The sequence below is a fragment of the Balaenoptera musculus genome, chromosome 6 (assembly GCF_009873245.2).
Source record: "Balaenoptera musculus isolate JJ_BM4_2016_0621 chromosome 6, mBalMus1.pri.v3, whole genome shotgun sequence".
NCBI lineage: Eukaryota > Metazoa > Chordata > Mammalia > Artiodactyla > Balaenopteridae > Balaenoptera > Balaenoptera musculus.
In genome coordinates, this window is record NC_045790.1 from 112572166 (window position 1) to 112599361 (window position 27196).

A 27196-nucleotide genomic window follows, 5' to 3' on the forward strand; every position below is an offset into this window, starting at 1 on the left:
CTTTATTACTTTGTCAGGCAAAGGGGGACACAGCGGGTTCCTGCCTCGAAAAACTACGTGTCCCCTCAGGTCTCCATTCTGCGGTGAGGCGGGGTCAGACAGCCCCAAGTGGAAGCCCAGGTTTCTGATGCTGGCTCCCAGAAGGGACCCCGCCCCCCGCTCTCAGTCATTATAAGAACTGGCTTGCCGTAAGGTCAGAGGATGGACTGATAGGGTGAACTCAGACCCAAGGTCACCCATAACTCATATAACACCTGATGTACAGAACACCGCGTGGTTGAGGGCAAGGAATGTTTTTCTTTTTAAAAAAAAAGGGGGGAGCACATTTCTTCAATATTAAAATATTTAGGTTCCAACAGCCTCAACTGACAGTTAAAAAAAAAAGCTAAACAAATTTACAGAGTAAAGGGTATTGGAAAAATCAGGCATGCTTTCATTAATTTCTTAAATTATGCAGGAGAACACGCCGCCACGGAGCCCCTGGATTCTAGAACTAATGAAGCAAAAGTGCAAAAAAAAAAATTTTAACAGCCTTTTGCTCCCTCAAGTCCTTGTTATAGGCAGCCAAGCGCTGGCTGCAGCTCTTAAAAAGAGCAAACACCTACAGACGTGCGTACCCCTCCAGGAACCAGGAAGCACAGGGTCTGAGAGCTCCCCCACTTACAGCTCTGGAAGCCAAACCCAAATGTTCTGAACTTTGGCTACATTCAGACCCCTTTATTTTTTCCTTATTTGGAGGGGAGGGTGTCGGAGCCCCCTGACTGCTTCTTCTAGGACGAGGGCTGGTAATTCTGTTTCGAATCCCGTTTTGAAGCTGAAAGAAGGTTGGAACCCCGCCTTCACTCAGCACTGAGAAAGACCTCCGCTTTTAATATTGCATTACTGAGCAATCATTATAATCTTGCCCATAAATTTGCAGCTGATATCAGTATGTGGTCCAAAGCTTTTAGAACTATTCAGGGGAACAGCTCTCGCCGACTGGAGAAAGCGGGCCTTCCAATTACACAGGAAAAGTGCAGCAAAATGAGGAACATCTCCCTAATTAGCTGGCCTCACTGGTGCATCATTCTGGTTTGGATGTGAAATTTAAGGAAGGAGAAGGTGGGTGGGGGGCGCTCGAAGCGAATCCCAGGCCCCCTGCCCTCCGGGTTACTCCTTCAGACTCAGGGAGACGGTGCCATCACCCAGGTGCAAAGAAACGAGGTCCCTGGAGGACCTCTTAGGGCAGCACCCACACCCCACTGGTGCAGCTGTGGAGACCCTGCATCCCCGCATCAGTCCGCTTGGGAAGGAAAGGCACAGTGACCACGGCCTCTGCGTCAGGGAGTGTGGGTCCTGGAGCATCCTCAAGATGGGAGCCCCAGGCTTAGCGCCTGCAAGAGATCTTCCTTCCCAGAGCTCTTGACTTTATAGAGGTTATACGCAACTGCCCAGTGGCAAAATGGACCACACTTCCAAGGGGAAACAGCACTTCTGGTCGAGAGCAAGCTAATGGCTGCAAATTCTGGCAAAGCGAGGAGTCACCGATCAGTCAGTAGCACCCGAGCAATGCCGGGATGGGACGCTGGTGAGGTGCATCGCGAGGGTCGTGGTTCTGACTTCCAGGAACGGCTGCATGCGGAGATAGCAGTCAGTCCCTAATTAGAATACATTATCCATCTTCCTGACACTTCAGTGAAATGTCGATTCCACTCTGGAGCTGCAGCTTTGTTCGGGGCAGGTTAATTGATATTCTGCTGCCTTCGCGCCGCCGTACCCCTGTGGCTCGGCTCTGTTTTATCACACATCAAAAAGGCCGTATGCTCAGGGCACTCCCTGCACCGGCGCAGAGCTGGAGGTCTGCACAGCTGCGAGGGGTACGGTATCACAGGAGGGACAAGCACCGAGCAGATGTCACAGATGAAAAAAAGGGAAAGAAGAGCAACCAGCCAGCCTAGGGAACGCGGCGAGGCCCAGCAGAGCGCTGCCGGAGGCCGAGTGGGCGGCCGCTCTGTGTGACAATGGCCTCTTCTGCCCTCCTGACTGCTGTTAAAGCGCGGTTAGCGACTTCACACTGCAGGACCCTTGCCCTCCGGGCCCCCTGCCTGTTTGATGCGGTGCCCCTTGTCTCCTCCCCTCTCCTCCAAAGGCCAGAGCGGGGTGCTCCCCTGGGCAGGTCTCCCTAGGACCCCCTGATCCAGCTCCCGGCTCCAACTGCAGCCTCTGGAGCCTCCATCCCAGGCGTTCCCCGGAGCCGAATGCTGATTCCTCACCGTCCCAAGGAGGCAGACTGAGGCTGAAGGTTTGGATTCGATCAGACTCACTCAGCTCAGAGTGTGAACCAGGAGACACATCACAAGATGCATCATGGGCCGCCACCTCCCTCGCTTTTTTCTGATGAAACGTTATACGGTTTCCCAACATATAAAAGAGGAAAAAACGGGAGATTTTTATCAGCCAGAAAAGAAATGCATATTAAAAGATCAAGTTTGGGGGCTTCCCTGGTGGCGCAGTGGTTGAGAATCTGCCTGCCAATCCAGGGGACATGGGTTCGAGCCCTGGTCTCGGAAGATCCCACATGCCGCGGAGCAACTGGGCCCGTGAGCCACAACTACTGAGCCTGCGCGTCTGGAGCCTGTGCTCCGCAATAAGAGAGGCTGTGACAGTGAGAGGCCCGCGCACTGCGATGAAGAGTGGCCCCCCGCTCGCCACAGCTAGAGAAAGCCCTCGCACAGAAACGAAGACCCAACACAGCCAAAAATAAATAAATAAAAAATAAATAAATTTATTTTAAAAAAAGATCAAGTTTGGGAAATTGATGTGTTTCAAGACAATCGGTGAGAACAATTTGGATGAATACAAAAAAATGTTGACATCAAATCGCCCCAGTACTGGTTCCTTTGGTTTATACAGAAACATGACAGTCCTAGCCTGCCGTGGCATCTTAAGACGCCTTCCACATGCAACTCATCTGAAAGGTGACTAGCGGGAAGTTTTACTTTGAAGTTTCATCTCAAACGATAGGCAACACCTGCTGGCATTCCTGACCACGTTCAAGCACACGCTGCAGCAGGATGAGATACTCCGTAACCCGCCTGCACACCGGCTCTGCCACACTGCCAAGGCTTTGCCTGGCCGTTCCCTGTGCACAGCCCAAAAACGCACATGCCCAGACAGGCTGAGATGGGCAGGAGAGATGTTTCTAAACAACTGACAGTGCCAAGTTTCACCCTTGCTAGCAAATCAGTGGACACAGGCCTGACGTTTTTCTATACAAAGGTGAATGTGGGAAAATCCATACTCCTAGGTCGGCAGGTTAGAAGCCACTGATCTCCAGGGTGTTAAAATTTGGTAGAGCACGAATGTGAATGTTTAAGAGGCTTTTTATTCGTTCCCAAATAGCTAAAAAATGTTTTAAAGTCAAATTCATATAAAACGTCTGTGGGGCCGCTCTGCAGAGGAAGATACAGTCAGAAAAACACTGTTCCGTCCCCAGCGGACCAGTCCCACCCCAGCTCCGAGGCTGGGCGATGCCGAGATGACCAACCGCAGAGATAACGTGCTTCACGGCATCACGTCTAGTTCCCAGGTTCAGACACAGTGGCCTCTGGTTGAAAGCACAAGAAATGGATAATCCAACAACGTCCAGTTAATGGGTCCATTCCTTCCAAACACTTTAGAGCATGTCTGTGGTGTAGACCCATCTCTTCAGAAACAAGACTAGTCTGTTAGGGTGTCAGTTTATCACGCTGGTGAAGAGCAGGGCCTTGGGAATCAGCCTGTGCCACTGCCAGCCGTGGGACTTTCAACCAGGGACTCAGTCCCTTGGGGCCTCGTTCTCCTTCTCTGCAAAACGGGGACACTGACAGCAATCTACCCCACAGCTGCTGGGACGATTAAATGAGGCCCATAAACAAACAAACACATAAACAACAACAAAACGAGCACAGTGCCTGGCGATGGGGAAATGACCCAGTCCATGTTAATTGGTTTTATCATTATTATACTTTTGAGCAAGGTGAACTCTGTTCTTTTCCTCTACCTCCTGCCAGGAAGGAACCCCACTTAAGACTATAGAACTTAAGGGACTTCCCTGGCGGTCCAGTGGTTAAGACTTCACCTTCCAATGCAGGGGGTGCAGGTTCAATCCCTGGTCAGGGAGCTAAGATCCCACATGCCTCAGGGCCAAAAAACCAAAACATAAAGCAGAAGCAATATTGCAACAAATTCAATAAAGACTTTAAAAATGGTCCACATCAAAAAAAAAAAAATCTTAAACACAAAAAAGACTGTAGAACTGAATATAAAGAATTCATTTCAAAAGGCAATCTCAGGACTTCCCTGGTGGTCCAGTGGTTAAGACCTCGCACTGCCAATGCAGGGGGCACGGGTTCGATCCCTGGACGGGGAACTAAGATCCCACATGCTGCGCGGTACGGCCAAAAGGTTAAAAAAAAAAAAAAAAAAAGGCAATCTCTTGGAAAGAGCAGTAACTGGCATCCCAGATGTGACCTGAGGAACGCTTTCTAATCAACGAGGACGTGGGAAAAACACATTTCGGTAAAAGTGAGGGAGCCTAGCGAGTCGTGGGCTAGCGCACACCCGCTCCAGCGTGCTCATACGTTTTCCGGTGCCTGCCCAGGAGCCTGCCCAGGGAGTTTGCTCCTCTGAAACCATTGTCAGGAGCCACCTGGGCTGCCAGCCTGGGTCCAGCACATGGGAAACAACAATCATGCTTTTACAGTGGGGTGGGCATTTCCACAGGGAGACCTGGGGTGCATTCATTCATTCATTCACCCATCCATTCATCAATTCATTGGCGTATTTATCCACCACTGTGTGTGGTACACTGTTCTTTCATATTGAAAAGTTCAGAAGCCCTGGGTTTGGGGGCTTGTCCAATAGATAGCACCTGGGGGTGATCAGTCACTGGTTCATGTAACCAACTACCCCCCCCCCAAGTCTGGCTGACCCAACTCTGTTACTTAGGACTCTTTCCTAATTGGCCATTTGACTTGTGCAAGGCACTGAACTTCATCTGTAAAACGAGAGGATTGGACCAGGCAACTTCTAGCAAAGACATTTATGGTCTAACAAAGACATTTTAAGAGTGAACAGCTATTCATAATTATGCAGGGAAAATAGGCATCAACCAGGACGAGGGACTGCCCTGCCTCTAAGGGTCTTTGCACATTAAAACATGATAATTTACTTGCAATCATGCAGCCTGATTCTCCTGTGAAATTCTGCCAGCTCCCGAAATCATGAAAAGAAGGGGGAAACCCCCGTAGGCAGTGGGGGCAGACCTTGGGGGCCGCTGACAAGCTACCTGGGTCTGATCAACACCTGTAATGACTCTTCTCCCAGGGAATTCCGAAGTACACACTGAAGGTCAAGTGCTGGGTCTGAGTTGGGTACACACGTCAGCCCAGAGCTCCTGGCCTCACTCTCAGAGGCTGCAATGGCCCGAGTTCACTGACCCGATGGTTTCTCAGACCGCATTCCTCTCTCTCCATTCCAAATCCACTGAGCCTGGCACGGCTCAAAGCCAAGCAGCCAGCCTGTTGATTCACGCCTCCTCCTCAAGCTGGTGCTCTCTCCCCCTTTATCCTGGGACCGCCACACCTGTCCATCCGGGCCCTGGTGCAGGGAAAGCACTGGCCATGGGCAGAGTTGTGGCTGGGTCACAACTCTGGAGTCTTGCGATCGTCAATCACCTAAGCCTTGAGTCTTAGTCTGTAAAATGGGGGCAGTCAGACCCACCTAAGAGAAAATCCCTGCAATGATTGCATAAGATTATTGATAACAAGTGTGATGACAAAGCTCCTGACCCAAAGCAGGCGCCTCACAGACACCGGTGCCTTTCTCTCTCCTAAGAACAGTCTGCGGTGCAAGGGCATTTGCATTTCCGCAGGACCAAAAGAGGCTGAATCTCCAAGTGGCTGACTTTACAAGGCTGCCGTTTCAGGCCCCAAAAGGTGGGCAGTAGTCTGGGGGACGCTCTGGGCCTCACCTTCCCCAGGAACAGCTGTCCCTCCATCCCCTCCCTCGGTGGGTGCTGGCCACCACTGGTCACTTCCCCTCTCTCCGGCTGTCCCTGGCGTGTCTGGGTCATTTCTTTCAGAAACACATCCCATTTTCATTCCCTCTCTCCCAGTCAAAACAGCCTTCTCCTGCGGGCTCAGTTCCCTGGGGACATTCACTCTCAGCCCACCCGGAGGCCTGGACCGCTTTCCACATCTTCCTAAGCTCATCTCAACTCGGGCCTGTGGTCTCCTGCTGCCAGAGGCTAGACACCACAGCGCTGCTCCAGGAAAAACCCAACCTGACCAGCTGTGGAAAGCGCAACGTGAGAGGATCGATTACGTGTTCAGAGAATGAGAACACATCAGTCTAAAGGCTAGTGAATTCCACGCAGTCTCAACAAATAAAAGGCACGCCAAAATATATATATACGCTTGCTCTGGTATTCTAGCCAATACTCTCATTTATAATTAATATTATAGGTAGTAGGTTTGTAATTAAAATTGGGGGTAGTTAATATGTTACAGATTATAGCTAAAAATCATCCACTTTAGTTTCCACAGTTCTTTCAAATCCCACTGACTGACGGTATTAAGCTACAAGGGGACCCCCCCAGACCCCCACATACCAACTGTTTAACAATCTCCTTATCTGCAAAGTAGGGCTAATGCTGACGGGCCCACACTTCCTGGTGTTCAAGGTTAGGTGCAGTGGTGAGCATGCAGCTCGAGGTCTGGCCAATTGCAGGTGCTGGAGAACGGCAGCTGCAACCGTCTCCGGTCTCTGGCACGTGCCATGTTTTCACGGTTGACAGCTAGCTGCAAAACTAAGCCACACCAAGAGCCTGGGAATGGGGGATTGAGGATGCCCCTCTGTTCCGTCCTCCTGGTGGGCGTTTCCAGCTCTCGGGAGGCAGGTCTCTGATCCGGCCCCTGGATCCGACCTCAACCTGCCAAGGGTGACGTGGTTGGTGGTTCTGAGTCCAATGCGGTCTCCAATATCACTGGGCCTCTCCAGCGCTCTCTGCTGCTCCGAAGCCCATTTACAGTGGCTCGAACATCGGGCTCTGTCCTGCATTCCAGCCATCTCTTTTCCCTCCCCGACGGCAGTGAGAAGGATCCTAAGGGCATCCCAGGCATCTGCTGCCCACAGAGCACCCGGGGTGCCTGCTGCTTAGCCAGCAGATAAGTGGGCCACACATGCCATGAATGAGCCCGAGACCACACCGCAGGGTCCAGAAACACCCACAAACGAGGGACCCACAAGGGGGTACTCACGGCCTCCAGCCCGGCCCGCAGAGCCCTGCCTCGCCGTGACGCATGCCGTTCAGTTCTCCGAGTGGAGTTCAGACCTCCCCTCCAGATGCCCAGCCATCCTGACTGCATCTGTGCTAGAGGAACACACAGCCCCGGGCCTCAGCAGAGCTGTTGATCAATAAACCCGCGCTCCTCAGAGGATGCGATTGACATCTACAAACCCGCGAGTGTCAGAACAACGGCAAGAAAATCCCGTGTTCCCACCATCAGAGGATGAGAGCTGCGTAATTCATGCCAGCCCAGTGACGCCGCCAGGAGAAGTAAAACAAATAGCGGGGGGTTCTGTAGACCAGAATCGGGCTCCTGTGTTCCGTTAGCGTTTCCACTATAAAATACTCACTCCCGTTACGGGCGGGGACGCGTCAATCTGTGACCAGACAGGAAAAAGTAAACAAGAGTCTAGAAACCTGCCAAGTAAATGTTAGACTTTCGGTTCCACAGTCAGAAGTGTGCTCCAGCGACATCTCCTTTATCATGAAGTAACGGAGCATCTCCACGATATGAAATGAGATAAAAAAAAAGTTAACCTGTGAACGCAAAGTCTCACTTTGCATTTTCTGTAAAGGAAACACCTCCAACCTGCACTGATCACGGGAGGCGGGGGGGAGGGGGAGCGACCCCCTTCCAGGGTGCCTCGGAGACCTTCTCCCTGACTTAGCAAGCTGGGGACGTGGTCAAAGTTTTGCCTTTGGTGATGTCGTTCTGCAGCTCAAGGAGGGAGATGACGTGGTGCCAGACACTGGAACTTGCTGGATTTCTGGAAGAGCAGTTCTTTTTTCAGGCAACACACGTATCCTTCCTTTGGGTCAGCAGCGGGGCTCCGGCACTGCAGCCTCCTTTTCTGTAAAGTGGGAGAATCACAGGGCTAAACGCCTACCTGCACCACTAGCCACGGGCCCGTGAAAGCGGGCACTCTGTTTCCTTCGTTCTGTTTTGTCCCTCACACAACCTAGAATGGTCCCTGTCACACAGTAGGTGCCTGTTAAGTCTTGGTTGTTGAAAACCTCGCAGGACAGCTGTGCGGATCTCACCAGAAAGTGCCTCCGAGCGTGGCAGTGACTTGCACCATGTGCCGGTCAAGGCTGGTTAACAACTATTGGTACCTTTACCTCAGTGGACCCACAATGCTCCCCAGCACCTGTGCTGGGCTTAGTGCTGGCCTTCGGTGTTTTGTTTTTTAAATTTTTATTGGAGTATAGTTGACTTACAATGTTGTGTTAGTTTCAGGTGTAAGCAAGGTGAATCAGTTACACATATACATATATCCATTCTTTTTCAGATTCTTTTCCCATATAGGTTATTACAGAACATTGAGTGGAGTTCCCTGTGCTGTACACTAGATCCTTATGAGTTATGTATTTTATATACAGTAGTGTGTATATGTTAATCCCAATCTCCTAATTTATCCCTCCCTCACCCCACGTTTCCCCTTCGGTAACCATAAGTTTGATTTCGAAGTCTGTGAGTCGGTTTCTGCTTTGTAAATAAGTTCCTCTGTATCACTTTTTATTAGATTCCACATGTAAATGATATCACACGATTTTTATTCTTCTGATCTTCACCACAGTCTCAGGCCTGACGAGTCATGGGGTGGGTTGATATTTTCTGAACTCGCTGAAGGAGGGGCCTGCTTGCATCCCATTTAAGTAACCACAGGTCCCCGGGGAAACGTTCCGTTTTTCACGCCTTTGCTTTTTGTGGAGGCGTTGGGAAGACTTCCTGACCAGCGGCTGGGGATGAGGAGACGGTTAGAACTCAGCACCCTGAGCGCAGGCTGGGGCGGCGTCCCCCCGCAGGCCTCTGCCGGGCCGCCCCGGGGGACACGGGCGCAGCAGGTGAATCTGTGTTATCCGCTCGGGTGGGTGGCACTCCGAGCGCCCTGGCTTGGCAAACAGAAAGGAGAGGCGCTGCAACACAGAGCACGGCCGAGGAGGGCGCCGACTCCCACGTGGGCGCCGAGCGTGCCCATCCCTGCCTAGGTCACACTGAAGGTCGCTGCCGACGGCCCGGCTCATCCTGCAGGGGCTTCTTGCCTTACACCTGGCAAGAACCAGCCCTAACCTCCGGAGCAGTGAACTCCAGCCCAAGGGGACGCTCACAGAAGGAAAGAAAAGCCAAGGCCAATGGACAGAAGCCAGGGCCGGGGAGGCTCCAGGTAGTTTTGAAATTTCATTGTTTTTCCCTCCAGGCACTACAATTAAAAGACTGCTGGGACCTCCCTGGTGGCGCAGTGGTTAAGACTCCGCGCTCCCAATGCAGGGGGCCTGGGTTCGATCCCTGATGAGGGAACTAAGATCCCACATGCCGCAACTAAGAGCCCGCAGGCTGCAACTAAGGATCCCACACGCTGCAACTAAGACCGGCACAGCCAAATGGATAAATAAAATAAATATATAAAAAAAAAAAGACTGCTAACTCTCATCCATGCAGGTACGGGATGTTCCAGAACGCACTGGAGCAACGATTCCAACAGCATGCTGTGGGCTCGCTGGCGGGTCAGGAGCCAAGCCCGGAGGGTACAGGACCCCTGCCTAACACACAGGGAGGCCCATGGGGGCAGCAGGCTTCCCCCACCCGTTAGTGATCCTGGTTTGCTCTCACTCGGCTCACTTTGCATGGGAAAGCGGGGTAAACCCTGTCTAGTGGGCCTCAGGGCCAGGCACGGTGCTTGTACGACGCGCTGCGCACCCCAGAGCCCCCGAGGCCTGCCTGCAATCCCCGGGCGCCCACACCGAGCCGCACCGAGGCCCGCCCAGCTCTCCCACCAGGTCCTGCTGCCGCCCACCAGCCCAGATGTGCGAGGGATGGCACAGGCCAGCAGAGGCAGACACGAGCCGTCCGTGGAGGCCTCTGACTTTTCACGGGGGGTGGAACTCCCAGCGCCTGACAAGCCATCGTAATTGGGCACAGCCGCTTCCTCCCCACAGCCGGGCGAGGTGGCCGGCCAAACACGGACACCTCCCTTCTGTCTCTCTCAGCCTGACAGTCCCTGCCTGTGACATTCCAGTCGGCCTGGTCCTGGTGATGCAGAGATACCTTTGTCAAAGGGATGGCACAGGATCACGGGGTCCCAGGCTGAAGCCGGGCCTGGCAGCCAGGGGTGGTGGCAGTTCACACCTGTCCTGGCCCGCTGGTCCCCTGACCTAGGCTAAGTCCCTTCCTCCATTTGGACCTCAGTTTCCCCTTTCATAAAAGGTTTCAGGTAGGAATAGTTCTCAAGACAATGTTTTAAAAAAAGTTGATGAGACAAATTGGAATTCATCCACAAGGCACAGTGACTTCTATGAAATGCTGTTATTTAATACTTTAAAATCAACTGTCCTGGTGGTTGATTCTTGTTACAGTCAGTTAAAGGAATGAAGGAGAAGGGCACAGGTAGTCTTGACATAGGGCAACAAGATCCAGTTGGAAGACAGGTTCCCAAACACTGGAACCCCGGGTCTGGTGTGCATGGCCACCCCTGGGTGCAGTGGTTGAACTTGATCAAGCTATAGGAGACCAAGGCCAAATGAGAACATTGAAAACACTGATAATGGAAAATAATCTTCAGATGTGATGGGGAAAGTCACTAAGTGGATCTCCACAATTCAGAAAAAGCCAGGGCAACACCCCCAAAAATTCTCCCCAGAGAAGCCTCAGGACAAATCTGTTCCTATGGTCGAAACCGTCATTAGGATGTTCAGATTCCATCGAGCGGTTGTGATGGATTTTCAACACCTACCCCTCCTTGGGCCAATAGCAAGTTGGCAAAGGATTTCATGGCCATGGTGGTGCAGACTGGGGAATTATCTGAACGGCATTCATTCATTCATTCACTTCATAAATATTTCCTGAGCTTGGAGTCCGTGCCAGGTACCATGTGAGATGCTGGGGGATTCTGCAGTGAATGGGACAGACGGGGCCCCTGCCCTCCCAGAACTCACAGAGGACAGCAGGATGCTACGAACTCGTGTAACAGGAAACCCATCCTCCCTGGGGCTGGGCGAGGTCAGGGGGCCTTCCTGAAGAAGTGACTTAAACCTGAGACTAAGGACTAGGGGACAGGAGGGGTGGGGTATCTCAGTGAGAAGAGCACGTGTGTATTAGTTTTCTATTGCTTCATAACAAATGATCACAACCTTAGTGGCTTTAAAGCCACACGTTTATCTCATGGTTTCCATGGGTCGGGAGTCTGAGCACTGCTGAGCTGGGTTCTCTGCTGGGGTCTCACAGGGCAGCAATCAAGGTGTCAGCTGGGCTGCACTCTCATCTGGAGGCTCAACTGAGGAAGAATTGCTTTCATGCTCACTCAGGTTGTTGAAGAATTTCCTTCCACGTGCTCTGTGACCGCGGGCTCTCGTTCCTTGCTGGCTGGAGGCTGGAGGCTGTGGGGTCCTCCAGGCAGCCCACACAGGCTTCTCCAACATGGCAGCCGGCAAGGAGCATCTCTCTCTCTGGTCTGCTAAGATGAAGTCCTAGATAACGCAGTGTAATCACGAGAGCAGATCTTCATCACCTTTGCCCCATTCTGTTGGTCCTGCCCCCATGCAAGGGGAGAGGATTTTCCAAGGTGTGGACACCAGGAGGAGGGACACCATTGGGAGTCCCCTCAGGCTCTGTCCTCCAGGGTCTGCACAGGCCCTGCACGGGGCAAGTGCAGCTGAAGCTGGAGGAGGTCTGAGAGGCAGAGGGCACGGATGAGAGAGGCAGAGGGAGGAAGCTGGGCTGCGCCCAGGCCCAGGCCCCTCACTCAGGGCTTCGAGTATGCACCCCAAGAGGGATGGGAAGCAGGGAAGGTGCTCAGCGGTGGAGGGACACACGACATTTGTTTTCAAAAGACAGATGCTTCTCTATGTAACAAATACTCTTCAGAAGGATGTCCTTTCAAGGGAGTGTTAACAGCAGCTGACTCCAGGTCAGCTTGGTTCCAGGGAAGGGAACCAAGTGGCTGGGGGACAAGAGTTTGAGGGGGACCTGGGGACCTTTTGAATTTTGAACCATATGAATGTTCTGCAGTCAAGAAATAAATTTGTTCATTGTTTTAACGCAATCTCTCTGGCAGCGATATGAAGACAGGATTAGGAAGAAAGAGACCACGGTAGCTGCAGGGAGATGGATTAGGTGTCAAAGAAGGGAAAGGGATTCTTGGTAATCCAAAAAAAATGGAGAGCAAACGGTGACTATGGTGAAGGTGAGATTTAGATTCTCTTTGGTACTGAGCCTTTCCCCGCACATTTCCTGGACTCCCTGCCTTACTTCTTAGCTTCCCTTTGCCCTACAGATGTAGTCTCAAGAACTGGGCACTCCCGGACTCCAAGAACTCGGCTGCCCCTAAAGAAAAGCCAATTGGTCCCTGAACGTAGCGCCCACCTGCTTTCGATAATTCCAATACAAAGTGCTCATTTCTCTTTCTCTAATGTATTTGATGGTCACTTCAAAGACGTTCTTCAAAGAGATTGCATTAGATCAAAAAAAAAAAAAAAAAAAGAAAGAAAAGGAAAAAAGGCAACATTAACTACAGAATCCTGATGGGTTATGATTGCAATCTTTTTCCCTGAACACTATTCCCTGCCTCCTTTTTGTGCTCTAAATTACCAATTCTAGTCCCTGCGAAGCTAAATAATAATAATTACCATATAAATGAATATGCATATGTGTCATTTTTCTCCCTAAAAGCAAGAAAGCCTGTTTATTTTGGATGAGGGTTTGTTTTGTTTCTGAACAACCAGAGCACATAATTAGGAGCCTCATCTCTTACTCTTGAAATCCTGTCTCCACCGGGAAGAGATGAAAAAGGTACTGGATGTCCCTAGAAGCTCAGAGAAATTTTAAAACAAATTAAAGAAGATATTTCTTTACTCTGCAGGCAACAATGGCTTGGACACGATCAGAGTCAGAATGTCAGGCCAGAAGGAGCTCCAGTGCTCAAGCCCGAGTCCATTGTTTTACGGATAGAGAAACAGAGACCCCGGGAAGTGAAGTGCTCACTGGAGACACACAGCGTGTGATGGTTAGGCAAGAACAGAGTGGCCAAAAGCAGGACTCCATGTTTGTATCTTGGTTATGGGACTGACTGTGGGGCTTTGTGCAAGACTCCGCGAGTCTTAAGATGCTACATCCCTAAAACAGGGGCGATGACAGCCGCGAGGCTCCACTGCGTTGTTGTACAAATTAAATGAGACCGCTGACGTGGCACTCAGCCCTAAACCCCCAATCAGTGGTCACCATCAACAGTATAATAATTACGGCCTCTCTGCATGGTGTACTCTCGATGAGGTGCAGGGGACGAAGTGTCAGACGGGGGCTCCCAAGCCTTTGTTTGGAGTCCAGACAACATCTGCCACCATCATCAAAATAGGAATGATAATGATAATTAATATGATAAATATTAATACAAATAGTATTAATTCAACCAACAGTGTTAAGTATAATGCACAATACAGTCATATAGTACAATATAACTAATAGTAATATCCCTTATGATATAATTAATTAATAATGCTCCTAAATGTTATGACCATTTTGAGGATGCTGGTAGCTGTCGGCAAGGACCTGGGATGCCTGGGCTCACGCTTTGTCCGTGCTGCAGGTGAGCAGTGCAGCCTGGGCTTTCAGATAAGCTCAAGAAAGGCTTATAGAAGTTAAATGTGTGTTTGAGAGACTATTCTAGATTACTGAGGGCAAATCTGGGATGCCCAGTTGAAATCACAGAGAAAGTCATTATATTTTCCCCAGAAACCATGACTCACTGACTTTCAGAGATTAAAAATTTAAAAACATAGACAATCATATGAACAAATCAGCCCAGGCCAGCTGGCTCCTGTGTCTGGATCTAGTGGCTGGATCTTCGCAGCATGAGTCCCAGGGGGTTTACCTCACCGGTGGGATGCACCCAACCTCACGATTCCACACCTCTGAATTCTAGGCTGAATGCTTACACTCCGGAAACATTTGACTTGGGATGCAAGTCAATTATAAAAATAACTTTCACAAAACGAGATTGTTCCAAATATTTCAAGATTGGGAAGGACGGCGTCTCTAGGGTCACTCAGTGGTCCAGACGCCCGGCTTCCATGCCAGTCGGTTCAGGGTCACCAATAAGTAATACGACAGTGGTTCCTCCCTTCCTTTCTTTCCTCCCTGCCCGCCTCCAACAGGCCCTTGGCCCTCCACACAGCTCACAGGCGTGGGTTGGGGAGGGTCCCACAGAGGCATCCCTCCCTCATCCTACATACACCTCTCTGCTGGGAGTATCTGCCAGGCCCACTTTTTTTTTTTTTTTAAGTATTTATTTATTTATTTATTTAGGTTGTGCCAGGTCTTAGTTGCGGCAGGTGGGCTCCTTAGTTGCAGCTCGCTGGCTCCTCAGTTGCAGCACGTGGGCTCCTCAGTTGCAGCAGGCGGGCTCCTTAGTTGTGGCTCGCCAGCTCCTTAGTTGTGGCACGTGGGCTCCTTAGTTGCGGCAGGAGAGCTCCTTAGTTGTGGCTCGCCAGCTTCTTAGTTGTGGCACACGGGCTCCTTAGCTGTGGCATGCAGACTCCTAGTTGCAGCATACATGTGGGATCTAGTTCCCTGACCAGGGATCGAACCCGGGCCCCCTGCATTGGGAGTGCGGAGTCCTATCCACTGTGCCACCAGGGAAGTCCCCTGCCAGGCCCTCTTTCTGGAAGCATATCCTCCCAGGCGCCCATCTCTAGCTAACATCCTGACTGCACACCCCACTTGTTTCTTTGGTTTATCGTCTGTCTCCCCACAGCTAGAATCTGTGCTCCTTGACAGCAGGCGTTTAACTCTTTTGCTCACCGCCTTGGCATTTGTTGCACAAGAGAATAAACAGATGAACAAACGGAAACTCCGGCAGGTGGGTCGGCAAAGCCTGGCGATGCCTTTGGATTTGACGGTGAAGGAGGCGCCGTCAAACCTGGGCCGGGCACGGCACACTTGGCCTGTGCTCGGCCTCAGAGCCCTCAGCCCACAGCCTGGGGCCAGCAGTCAGAGCGCCCACCCTGTGCTCCACAGGCCCGGGTCCACGCCGGCCAGCACTGCCACTCCGCGCTGTGGCTTTGGGCGCTCTCAGGCCCTGCATCTACAAAGTGGGGTCAATAATAATAATAACAGGGACCTCACAGGGTTGTGTGAGGATGGGTGAAGCACTGAGCGTGGTGCCTGGTCCAGGGCCCCCAGCTTTTCTCAGGGCCTGGTGGGAGGTCTGAGCAGAGAAGCTGGGTCTGTGCTCCCGCCTGCCCGAACCACAGGGCCTCTTGCATCACCACCGTGGGGCTTGGGCCCCGGGCCTCTGCTGCACCAAGGCAGTCCGTGAAAGCGAACACTCTTGAGGGTGAGGGAGGCCCTGCGAGCAGAACAGCTGGGACCCGGCAGTTCCCGCTCAAGCTCCTGGATCACAGGGTGGTTGGAGGTTTAAGCGTCTTGAAAGGAAATCTGGACTAGGCGTGGGAGGCCCTGCTGCCTTTGCTGAGCCTGAGCCAGATCATGGAGCCGTCTCCACCGGGACTTCTGTTTGGCAGGAGTGTGACCATGGCTCCCGAGCAGCCCGTGTTCCTCAGGGCAAGTGCAATCCCTGGGACAGGGACTGAAGACGGACGTGCACCCCACCCACTGTTCACGGCCACAGCCAGTCACGTGATATCCTGCTACCAGGAGCTCTTGGCACACTGAATTTGCTGATGGGCAAGGCTGTGTCCAGCTGTGCTTTTATTTATTTATTTTTTTTAGTTGTGGCTCGTGGGCTCTAGAGCGCAGGCTCAGTAGTTGTGGCGCACGGGCTTAGCTGCTCCGCGGCATGTGGGATCTTCCATGACCAGGGATCGAACCCGTGTCCCCTGCATTGGCAGACAGATTCTTAACCACTGCGCCACCAGGGAAGCCCCCAGCTGTACTTTTAAATCCAGCCCCCATGAATGTAAATTGGTGCCGCCACTGCGGAAAACAGTATGGAGGCGTCTCAAAAAACTAAAAATAGAAGTACCATGTAACCCAGCAATTGCACTCCTGGATATACCTGAAAAAACAAAAACACTAATTCAAAAAGATGCATGCACCCTAATGTTCATAGCAGCGTTATTTACAGTTGCCAAGATAGGGAAACAACCTGAGTGTCCATCAACAGACGAATGGATAAAGATGTGGTGTATATACAATGGAATACTACTCAGCCATAGAAAAGAATGAAATTTTGCCATTTGCAATGACATGGATGGACTTGGAGGTCATTATGCTAAGTGAAATAAGTCAGACAGAGAAAGACAAATACTGTATGATATCACTTATATGTGGAATCTAAAAAATACAACAAACTAGTGAATATAACAAAGAAGAAACAGATCCATAGATTTAGAGGACAAACTAGTCATAACCAGTGGGGACAGGGAAGCGGGGAGGGGCAAGATAGGGGTAGGAGATTAAGAGGTACAAACAATTATGTATAAAATAAGCTACAAGGATATATTGTACAACATGGGGAATATCACAAATATTTTATAATAACTATACATGGAGTATAACTTTAAAAAATTGTGAATCACTATACTGTACACCTGTAACATATAATATTGTACATCTACTATACTTGAATTTAAAAAAATACAGGGCTTCCCTGGTGGCACAGTGGTTAAGAATCTGCCAATGCAGGGGACGTGGGTTCGAGCCCTGGTCTGGGAAGATCCCACATGCCGCGTAGCAACTAAGCCCGTGCGTCACAACTACTGAGCCTGCGCTCAAGAGCCTGCGAGCCACAACTACTGAGCCCGCGTGCCACAACTACTGAAACCCATGTGCCTACAGCCCGTGCTCCACAACAAGAGAACCCACCGCAGTGAGAAGCCCGCGCACCACAATGAAGAGTAGCCCCTGCTCAACCCAACTGAAGAAAGCCCACGTGCAGCAACGAAGACCCAGTGCAGCCAAAAATTAATTAATTAATTAATTTAAAAAAAAAAAAACAGCCCCCATCCCGCTGAGGGGTTCCAGTCTGGGTGACTTGGATGCACTCATACCAAAGGAGTGACGCCCACCATGTGACAAGCAGTGCTGGTGAAGAGGAGAAACAACTCAGCTCTGAAGGGCAAGGAGACGAAAGGCAGACCCAAACGCTTCCTGCCTGGGGGCCCGCAAGGCCAGAGTTGAATTAGACTTGGCAACTCATAACCAATTACAGATTAAGGCATAGAGCGTTTTGTATGAGAAAGTCCCGCCCCGTTTCCAGTCACTTAGGGTGCTCTGCCCTCCCCTCCCCTCCTGACAAACGATTCTCTCACCATTTCCCAGATAAGAGGGTGACCGATGGGTGGGTCAGTTTTAGGAAGAGTTGGTCTGAGGCTGGTTGAACTAAGGCGGCGGTAGGGGTCGGGGGAGCTATATTCCCAGCCCTGCCTTGTCTGCCTGCTGGCCCCTCTGCCCAAGACGGCCCCTGCGCCGACTGCCCCGCCCCCACCTCGAGAGGCTTCGGGGACAACTCAACTCCCCTGGGCCTGGTTTCCCTTCACACTGTGTTTCTGACCCCATCACAAGCCTTCCCAGTGGCTTTGCTCTGGACACATGAGCCTCTGTCTCCAGCTGAAGGTGGTGAGTCTGGGGCCCAGGGTACCACCCTGCCCATGGGGGATTGAGGAGGATGAGCGGGGGCAGGGTCCCAGCAGGATGGACAATGCAGTGCCTACAGTGGGCACTTGATTGGAGTGGGTGGAATCGAGCCGGGGGGCTTGGGAGCCGGGTCACAAGGAGGGAACTTGGTTACAATGGAAGTCTGTGGTTAAATGGCCTTTCTCCTAACATTGCTGGAAGGTGGAAGTCTGTTTTTTATTTAGAACTGAAGAGAAAGGGTAGAAGTGTTTTTATCATCATGTGAAAGTATCATTTAGGACAAGGGTTAGCAAACTACAGCCTGCTGCCAGTTTTTATAAATAAAGTTTTACTGGAACAAGCCATGCCTTTTCATTTATATATCACGTATGGCTGCTTTCACATTACACCAGAATTGAGAAATTACAGCAGAGACCGTAGGGTCTGCAAAGCCTAAAATATTTACTATCTAGCCTGGACAGAAAAAAATGTGTCTACCCCCCGCTGTAGCCTGGCCTCTGAGCTCTGGGCGCTTGCCTAGGCCTGGGCAGTAGGAGACAATCAGCTCGCTGGGAACAATTTGAAGTCAGAGGAAAACAGGCTGTTCAGACCAGACTTTGAAACTCAGACTGCAGCTTACTTGAGGCTCTCTTGCGATTTAGACCCACATGGCTGAGGACCACGCAGAGCAAGCCTGTGAGAACTGCCCCTCCTTCACCAGTGCCCTGGGAAGGTGCCCAGGCATCTTTCCAGATGTGGGCCTCCCAATCAATTTCTAAGCAAGAGAGTGTGTGTACGTGTCTGTGTGTGTGCGCACACGAGTTCTGGTTCTGGGCAGGACAGAGTAAGCCCACTGTAACCTGTCACCCCCACTGAAAGCAGCTGCAATGCACGGACAGAATGCAAAGGGCGGCTATTAGAGGACTCAGAAAGTATACAGTAGTAGGTGAATTGGGGAAGAAGATCAAAATTCAAGATCCCACCAAACCAGTATCCCTGAGCTGGTCTCTCCAGGCAGCCTGAAACCTGAGATGGGCAATAGGGAGGGACAGAGACAGGGCCAGGAGCCCCTATTTCTGGCTTGAGCAGTAAGAAAGGGGACTCCCAACACGCAGAGAGAGCAGGGGAAATCTCCCTGTGTTTTTTTTTTCTTTTCTGTTTTTCTGCACCCCTGCCTTGAGGCCATCCTGCGTGACAAAGGGGGCCTGCGGGGGCCTGAAACTCTTACAGCGCAGGGGACCCTTCCTCTCCAGTCCCTAGAAAATGCAGCAAAGCCCCATGAATTTTTCCTCTCACTGTCCTCCCGCCACTTGGCCCTGGTCACAAGCATTGTCACAGGCAGCCTGTGAGAGAGCCAGGTAGATAAAGGCCCAGCTTTCTGGCCAAAAGACCAAATAGAGGGACACCAGGGAACTAGAGGTCACCAAGAAGATGGCAAGGAGGGGAGCGCAGGAAAGCAACCAAATGAAGTCGTTTATGGACTCCCGGCTCCCCCCCGAGCTGTGCACACATGGGGCTGACCCCAAACAGCCTTCCAGCCTTCCTGAGAAATGACCTACAGCACAGCCGCTGCCCAGGCCCCCCTGAGTGGCACCCACACAGCACAGAGCTGTAGAGAACCACACAGCACTGCAAAGGCTTGCGAACAGAACTGAGGTGGAAACCACAGCCCAGAGAAGGTGGTTAGAACTTGCGACCCGAGCCCAACTGAATCAATTGTCTGCTAAGACGAAAATATCAACATTCGCCATAGGATTCAAACAAGACCCAGAGTCTCAGGGCAATATTTTGAATGTTCAGGGTACAAAATTACTTAGCACAGGGAGAACCAGGAAAATTCAGCTCACATGGGATGGGACATTAGACACCACTACCAACATGACTCAAGGGTTGGAATTGTCAGACAAGACAGTGAAGCAGCTAGTACTAAAACAACGACAATGACAAAGCTCCCAGTAAACGAATGCACACATAGAAATCCTCGGCAAAGAAACAGAAGACAGAAAGAAGAACCAAATGGAATTTTTAGAACTGAAAAATACAATAATCAAAATTAAAAACTCACTGGACGGGCTCAAGAGTAGCCTGGAGATGAGAGAGAAAAGATTTAATGAGCCTGAAGCTAGTTCAATACAAATTATCAATCTTATCAACAGAGAGAAAAAAAGATAGAAAAAAAAACCCAAAACTAAACAGTAGAGCTTCAGCAACCCATGAGAGAACACCAAAAGGTCTGACCTTCATGCCAGTGGAGTCTCGGAGGGGAGAAGAAAGAGAATGGTGTGGGAATTTATTTGAAGAAACAATGGCTGAAAACTTCCCAAGTTTGGAGAAAAACATAAACGTATAAATTCAAGGAACCCCACAAAGAATAAATCCCAAAAAATTCATGCCCAGACATATCATAAACTTCTGAAAATTACAAACAAAGAAAACAATCTTGAAAGGAGCAAGAGAGAAAGGACATATTATTTATGAGTTTGAATGACTATGGATTTTCACCAGAAACCACAGTGTTAAAAGTGAAACATTTTGCAAAGTGCTGAAAGAAAAAATTGTCAGCCTAGAATTCTGTATCCAGAAGAAAATATCCTTCAGGAATGAAGGCAAAATAAAGACATTCTCAGATGAAGGAAAAGCAGGAGAATTCATTGCCGGCATACCTACCCTAGAAGAATTGCTAAAAAGTTTTTCAGACAGAAAGGGACACTTGGAACATCAGGAATGCAGGGGGGGAACAAGAGAAATAGTAAATACCTGGATAAATATAACAAACTATTCTCCTCTTGAGTTTTTAAAATATGTTTGATGATTGAGACTGAAAATTATAACATTTGCCCGATGAGATTTTTGATGCATATAGATGAAAACATAAGACAGCTACAACATAAAGAGAAGAGAGGAAAGAGACCAATATTGCACATTCTGCCTGAAATGGTAAAATACCGATTCTAAGTAGACTGTGGAAATCTAAGTTTGTATATTGTAATCGCTAGGTCATCCACTAAAAAAAAAAAAAACCAAAATACCTACAAAGAGATACAGTAAAACACACAAGCGAAAAATTAACATGGAATACTAAAAAAATCCCAAACAACTGATAAATTGGACAAAGACCAGATACACATTTCTTCTTATAAATCACAGTATCACGACCCCCGTCCACGCCCCAGGAGGCTGACCTCCACGGACGGCCTCACCTGGACCCCTGCCCTCTGGCTTCACGGGGTCTGGCGGAAGAGAGTGCTGACGAGAGGTCAGAGGATGGAAGGAGAGCTCGGGGCCCCCCCAGTCCTCCCTCTGCCCCTCCAGGTCCGGGGCGCCTCCCTCCCCACTTCTGCAGCTGTCCTTCCATTAAAGGCTCTCCTGTGACCCCGTGGAGTGGGCCAGCTCTTTCCTACAGGAACCCCAATGGGCTCCCCAGATGCCACCTTGTTATTTTTCCTCCATCCAAGGTGAAATCCACGTGCACAGCCTGACCTTCCCCGAGTTTCGGTTCTTACCCTTCTCTGCAGGTCATCTCTGCTCTGGGTCATAAACACACCACCCTCAGCCTCCTTCATCTCGTAAAGGAGGCCCCCTCGCCCCGGAGCCCCCGCTGGCTCCACGCAGGGCTTCTCACCCGCCTGACGCAGTCCTCTTCCCTCAGGCGTTCCTGAACCAGTCTGACGAGCAGCGTGTTGGGCAACGTCTGCAGGAGAGATGACACAGGATGAGAGTCTGACCTTCCGTGTGGGGCTCAAAGGGACACAGACTGGCAGGCCAGCGGGCTCGCTAAGAACCGAGGACCCGGCCCTGTGGACACGAAGCTCCTCCAGGTCCCGGACCAGGGCCCTGTGGCCTCCATGAAGCCCAGGCCCAGCTCGCGGCCCTGCCCTCGTCCAGCCTGGGCTCCTCTTTGATGACCAACCCCCCCAACATGCACGCGCGCCCACCTCCATGCTCTGGCTTCTCCTGTGCCCCCGCCCCGATGCTCTGCCCCACCGCCACCTGGGTGACTCCAGGCTCCCGCTGAGCCTCAGCCCCAAGTGCCACTGCCTGCAGGCAGCCCTCCCTGATCCTTCCCGGGCGGGGTTGGCGGCCGCCATAATCCTCGATGGCAAACTCGGTTACTGCACTAACCAGACGTCCTTCCAGGGGCCTGCTCACATGTCTGTCTCCCCAGAAGGTTTCACAGTTCCTGGAGCAAAGGGACCGAGTCTTACTCGCTGTGTCCCCCAGACGATGGTGTACGAGAGGGAGTCGGTGGTGCCCACCTCCTCCCAAACCCACGCTCCGTGACCTCACGGTGGCAGCCTGAAGTGGGCCCTGGTATTCTGTGGCATTTGTACCACGGAAATGGGCAAATGCTACCAAGGAGGGCGTTTTCCCTCAGAGAGCTGGTTGTGAACTATTGACCAGCACACCTCTGCCCCTGCTGACTGATGACTTAACGAAACTCCATGTCCCCTAATTCGCTCAGTAAGTACTGAAAATGCTGGTGGCTTCTGCTGAGCGTGTGCTGGGTGCCAGGCACTGCGCCAGGCTACAGCAGTCAATGTTTACAGCTCTGTGCAGTCTGTACTACTTTCATCCCCTTTATACGGATGGGGAAGCTGGGCACCAGAGAGGTTAGGTCACCTCCCTGGGCTACACAGCCAGGGAGGAGCAGAGGCAGGACCTGAACCCGGGCAGGCCAGGCTCGGGAAGGACAGACAAGCAACGGTCGGCAGGTACGCGGGAGTGATACCCAGAGTGGCCTTCCTTCTGCTTCCCCTCTTCTCAGCTGTCTCTCTCGGACCGGAAGTGACATCCCATTTTTCACAACCGGCTCTGCTCTTTCTAACAAAACCTCAAACGCCCCAGAGCCCATGCCCCTGGAAAACCCGCTCCCAGGTGTGCCCTTGACCCCCGGTCACTAAAAGCGGGTGCTTCTCCCCAAACTCCCCAACACTCGGCCAAGGGAGACTCCTGGGCCAGCCCCGGGCCACACATCCCAAGCTACGTCCAGGCTGAGCAGCCTCCAGGAGGGGGCAGGGCTTCTGCCAGGTGCAGGTGAGGGCCCTCAGGGCCACGGCCCAGCAGGGGAGCCCAGAGGCACCCAGCTGTGCGGCGAGGGGCAGGGGAAATCTACCTTACACTCCTTTTGCCAAGCTGGGGACCCTGAAGGGGTAACACGTAGGTCCGGGGGGACGAGCACCTTTCCCTAATTTCCCGAAGTATCCTTAGGGCAAGCGGTGGGCCTGGCAACACGTCAGTGATGCTGGAGAAAAGTCTGGACCTCTCATTTTAGAGCCAGCGTCCAGAGTGACCAGATCCTGCCTCGGGAATGCTGCCGTTTCTGCCTGGAGTGATGAAGGAGCACCTAAAGGGACAGAGAGCTGGGACACCACGGAGCCTCTGGGAGAGGCTGTGGGAACGCTCGGGGCTGCTGACTTAGAAATGGCGTTTTAATAAGCATCCATGCGTGCGGCAGAACCCATCCATGCCTCACTCTCGTTACGTCCTGGGAGCGAGAGCCAGGGGAATAGACAGCACTCGGCCCCCTCCGTGTTTACCTGCGCGCAGTGAACCGGCTTCGGTCAGTTCGCACACAGAGCGATTCCCAGAGAGGGAGTGGGGTACCAGGTGTGCAGAGAAGGGCTGGGAGGTAGGAGGCCAATCCCCACGGGGGCTCGAGTTCTCCTGGATTCTACAGGCAGCACCCTGACCTGTCTTCTCTTTGAGCCGTTTGAATGGGTTCCCCGACAAGAGCAGGCTGGGCTTGGGCATATGGAGGTGGCAGTGAAGGGTGTCCCGGGAACCGGCTCACAGGGGAGGGCCAGGGGCTAGAGGGGGAGGAGATGGAAGGCCTGTGAGCCGTGATCCAGGAGGTTCTCTCCGGCTTCAGGAGAAGGATGGCCCGAGTGGGGAAAGAATGTTCCCAGGGAGAACCCTGGGGGACCACTGGATTGGCTGGGGACGCAGGCACTCATGATTTGGACCTTGGTCACCCGCTGAGTGACCCGGGACAGTGCCTTCAGTGCTCTGAGCCTCACTTTCCGCGTCTGTAAACGAGACGAAGACCAAGTGCTTCAAAGAGTTGCCATGAGGATTAAATGAGGTAATACACGTGACGCCTGGGACATGCGTGGCCCCCAGCAAGGGCTCGGTGCTATGGCAATTGTTACCCTCAGGCCCCCTTAATAAACCCTGCACCTCCTTCCTCAGCGAGGATCTGGATGAGGAAGCAGCTCTACCCACTGGACCACTGATGCCTGGTCTGTGTCACCTCCCCCTGTAGTGTACAACCAGGGGCCCAAATCTCTCCCAACTCCCACTCACATCTCTGATAAAAGATGTGGGAAGTCAAAATAAATTCCAAATGCTAAGGCCCATTGCTGGGGGGTGGGGGATTCCTGGAACAGGCATTTCTATGTAGAGCAGAGACTCACCCTCAGCATTAGGGCTCATCCCCCCAACCCCTGCCCAAGGCTGGCTCCATTCATGGTTCAAACTCCCACCTCTTGCCTACATAATGGCTGCTGCAGCTCCAACCAGCTGGGTGACCTTGGGTCTTGCCCTCTTCAGGCCTCACACACTACACCAGTAGAAATGAGTAACAGTACTTCAGTGTTTGCTTTTATTTTCTGCCCAGCATCCATACACCCCGCCTCCAGTAATATACAGTCCCCCAAAGTTCCTTTGAGGCCACACTGTCTTGCCCTTCAGCCTTTACAGTTTCTGTGGGGTCAAGCCCACCATCGGATCCAGAGGAGGGCCCTGATTGGTCCAAGCTGATCAGCATATCCCACTCCTGGCCACTGTGATTGCTTCAGAGGCTGCCCAAGGCCCAGTCCCAGTGAGTGAGAGTCAGGCCCAGGACATGAGTGCAATCATCAGGGGCAGGAACCTTGCTTTCCGCTGGATCTGAAGCTGAGAGCATGTAACAGCTGGAGCTGCAGCAGCCACTTTGCAGGCACGGGGGGAGTATAAGGGAATAAAACCAGCACAAAAGGAGAGAGAGAAACCAAGCCTCTCAGCCCCAGAATGGCTTTTCCAGGATGTGGAATTGGACGAGGAAGAGCAGACAGCAAGAGGATAAGGGAGGGGGCGCCTCCGACGTGAACTTGCAATGTCTCCCCTTGAAAGTTATGGGGCCGCTATGGCTTCTAGAAGTGGACAGCAAAAGTCAAGAGCAAGAGTGAGCGGGAGAGAGAGAATGAATGAGTGAGTAGCCCGGAGATGAGAGGGAGGCTGGCCGGCACCTGGTCCCTGGTCTCAGGATCTCCTAAGACACCTCTGTGTCCTTACATCTGCCCTCTGCCCATTTCCTGCTTAAGCCAGGAGTTCTCAACTTGAACGTGCACCCCGGAAGAGCTTGTTGACTCACACATCACTGGCCTCGCCCCAGGGTTTCCGACTCGGCAGGTCCGGGTTAGGCTGGGAATCTGCATTTCGCGTAGGTTTTCCGGTGATGCTGAGGATGCTGGTCGGGGGACCACACCTGGAGCACCACTGACTTAAGCGAACTCCAGCACCCAAGACCCGACCCCACGTAGAAGAAGTTGCTGGAGAGGGAGAGTGTCCTGCTGGTGCCCATATGGCCCAACGAGCCCAGGAGCCGCCCGCCCGCCCCGGGGCTGCCAAGGGGAACAGGGATTGGCCTTTCCCACCGCCGGGTCTCCCTTCCCGGCCACCTCCCTCCACATGGCTTCTATCCTTTCCTGTCCCCTGGTGTCCCCCGCCGACCCCAGGCGCAGCCAGTTTCCATCCCGAGATTCCTCTCCCTTCCCTGCCATCACCCATTCGCGAAGCAGCATTCAAACAGGTTCTGGGACGCGGGGGACGAGGGGGGTGCAAGCCAATCAAAGAACACGGGTTGAAAGGCGACAGGTCCGGGTGGAGTGCGGCGCCCCCCATGGCCCGCGCGGCGGCGGGGGACAGGCCGGCGACTTTGAGCGCGGCCCCTCGTGAGTGCCCCCCACCCCCACCCCCCGCCGCTGACTGCCTCTGTGCTGTCTCGGTGCCAGCTTTGATGTGTCACGTCAGCAGCGGGGGCTTCCCAGGGGCCGCTGCTCGGAGCCCTGCCAAACTGTCTTCGCAGGAATCAGGCTCCCTCCTTCCCGAGCTCTGCTGTGCTCTCCCACCCCAGCCCCCAGAGCCTGGCTTTTGGGGGCGAATCAGGGACAAACAAACGGATGGAGCCCAGTGCAGCCCCTGCTGGTCACCTAGAAGGCCCAGCCCAGGTGCAGGCCCCGGCCCCTCGGCATCCCACTCGGTGGCAACGCGACTGCCAGCCTGCCTCCTTGCCGTAAAGGGCAGAATCGGCTGCGTTGGCCCCAGTTTGGACCTGTCTTCTCCTCCCAGCTCCCAGTGCCCGAGCCCGGGGCAGAACCACTGGCCTGCGAACCTCACTGGTGCCGCCCCTGCCCCGAAGACGCAGCCCCTGGAGGCTGAAGCCCTGGCTCTGGCCCCCGGGGCACCTCACTGAGCTTCTCCTGCCTGGGCTTCCTCCACAGGATGGCAGCAGCCCACATGGTCCCATCACCAGGCCCCAGCCTCAGGGCCCCTGACGTCGCTGTGTCACCTTTGGGTAACGCTTGCTCAGGAGTTGTGGGTATCTTGATCAACTGTATGAACTTCCATCTGGAGCAAAGCGGGAAGGGGAAGAGTTGAGACTCCTGGTCTGCCAGGAGTGGAGGGGCCTCCCTAGAGGGGCTGCTGGTGGGGGAGGGAAGGCCCCTACTTGGACTTGCGCTCACTTAAGAACTGATTTGAGAATCCGTTAAAGACAACTCTCCTTTCAAAGTTTCCGCTGCTTCTCGGGGCTGTCAGAGCAGGTTTACGTGGCAGGGACTCTCCTGGTTCTGAGAGGCAGGGCCCAGGCAGAGTCTGGAACGGGAACAGGAGGTGAGAGGAGGGAGAGGACAGGAGATGAGGCTTTGAAGGGAGAGCGGAGACCCCACCACGGGGCACCGACGGGCCCGCAGAGGGAGGTGGCCGGGAAGGGAGACCCGGCGGTGGGAAAGGCCAGCGAACTTTAAAGGAGCTACGGAGACTGGTCTTTGGGTTTCTCTGTCCCCATCCTGGGCTGTCCCCATCCTCTCCCTCCCCAAACCTTCCAAAAGGGACCATTCCGCACCACTGCCTTGGGTGTCGGACAGGGAAGGACAGAGCGTGCGGGCTCCTGCTGGCTCTGTCTGAACACAGCCCCCAGGACAGAGAGCAGCCAGGTGGGAGATGGAATGGCCGGAGGGGAAGGAGACAAGCCAGAGGACTTGGAAGCCAGGACTGCCGGGCAGTGCCGGAAATCCTCAGAAACACTTGCAGGGGACTACACCTCTCTGTGTAGACAGAGG

At 52.6% G+C, this 27196-nt stretch overlaps 1 protein-coding gene across 6 annotated transcripts in view; it reads right to left on the bottom strand.

Moving 5' to 3' along the window:
* AK8 (adenylate kinase 8) overlaps nucleotides 1–27196 on the bottom strand; it is a 133182-nt gene that overhangs the window by 88823 nt on the left and 17163 nt on the right. For 4 of the 6 annotated variants that reach the window (XM_036856352.1, XM_036856353.1, XM_036856355.1 and 1 more), the window contains one exon: nucleotides 21499–21567. In XM_036856352.1, coding sequence (XP_036712247.1) covers nucleotides 21499–21567 — 69 coding nt within the window. Of the gene's footprint in view, nucleotides 1–7280; nucleotides 7404–21379; nucleotides 21409–21498; nucleotides 21568–27196 lie in introns of those variants that run through there. The other 2 variants (XM_036856357.1, XM_036856356.1) reach the window with 2 other exon arrangements.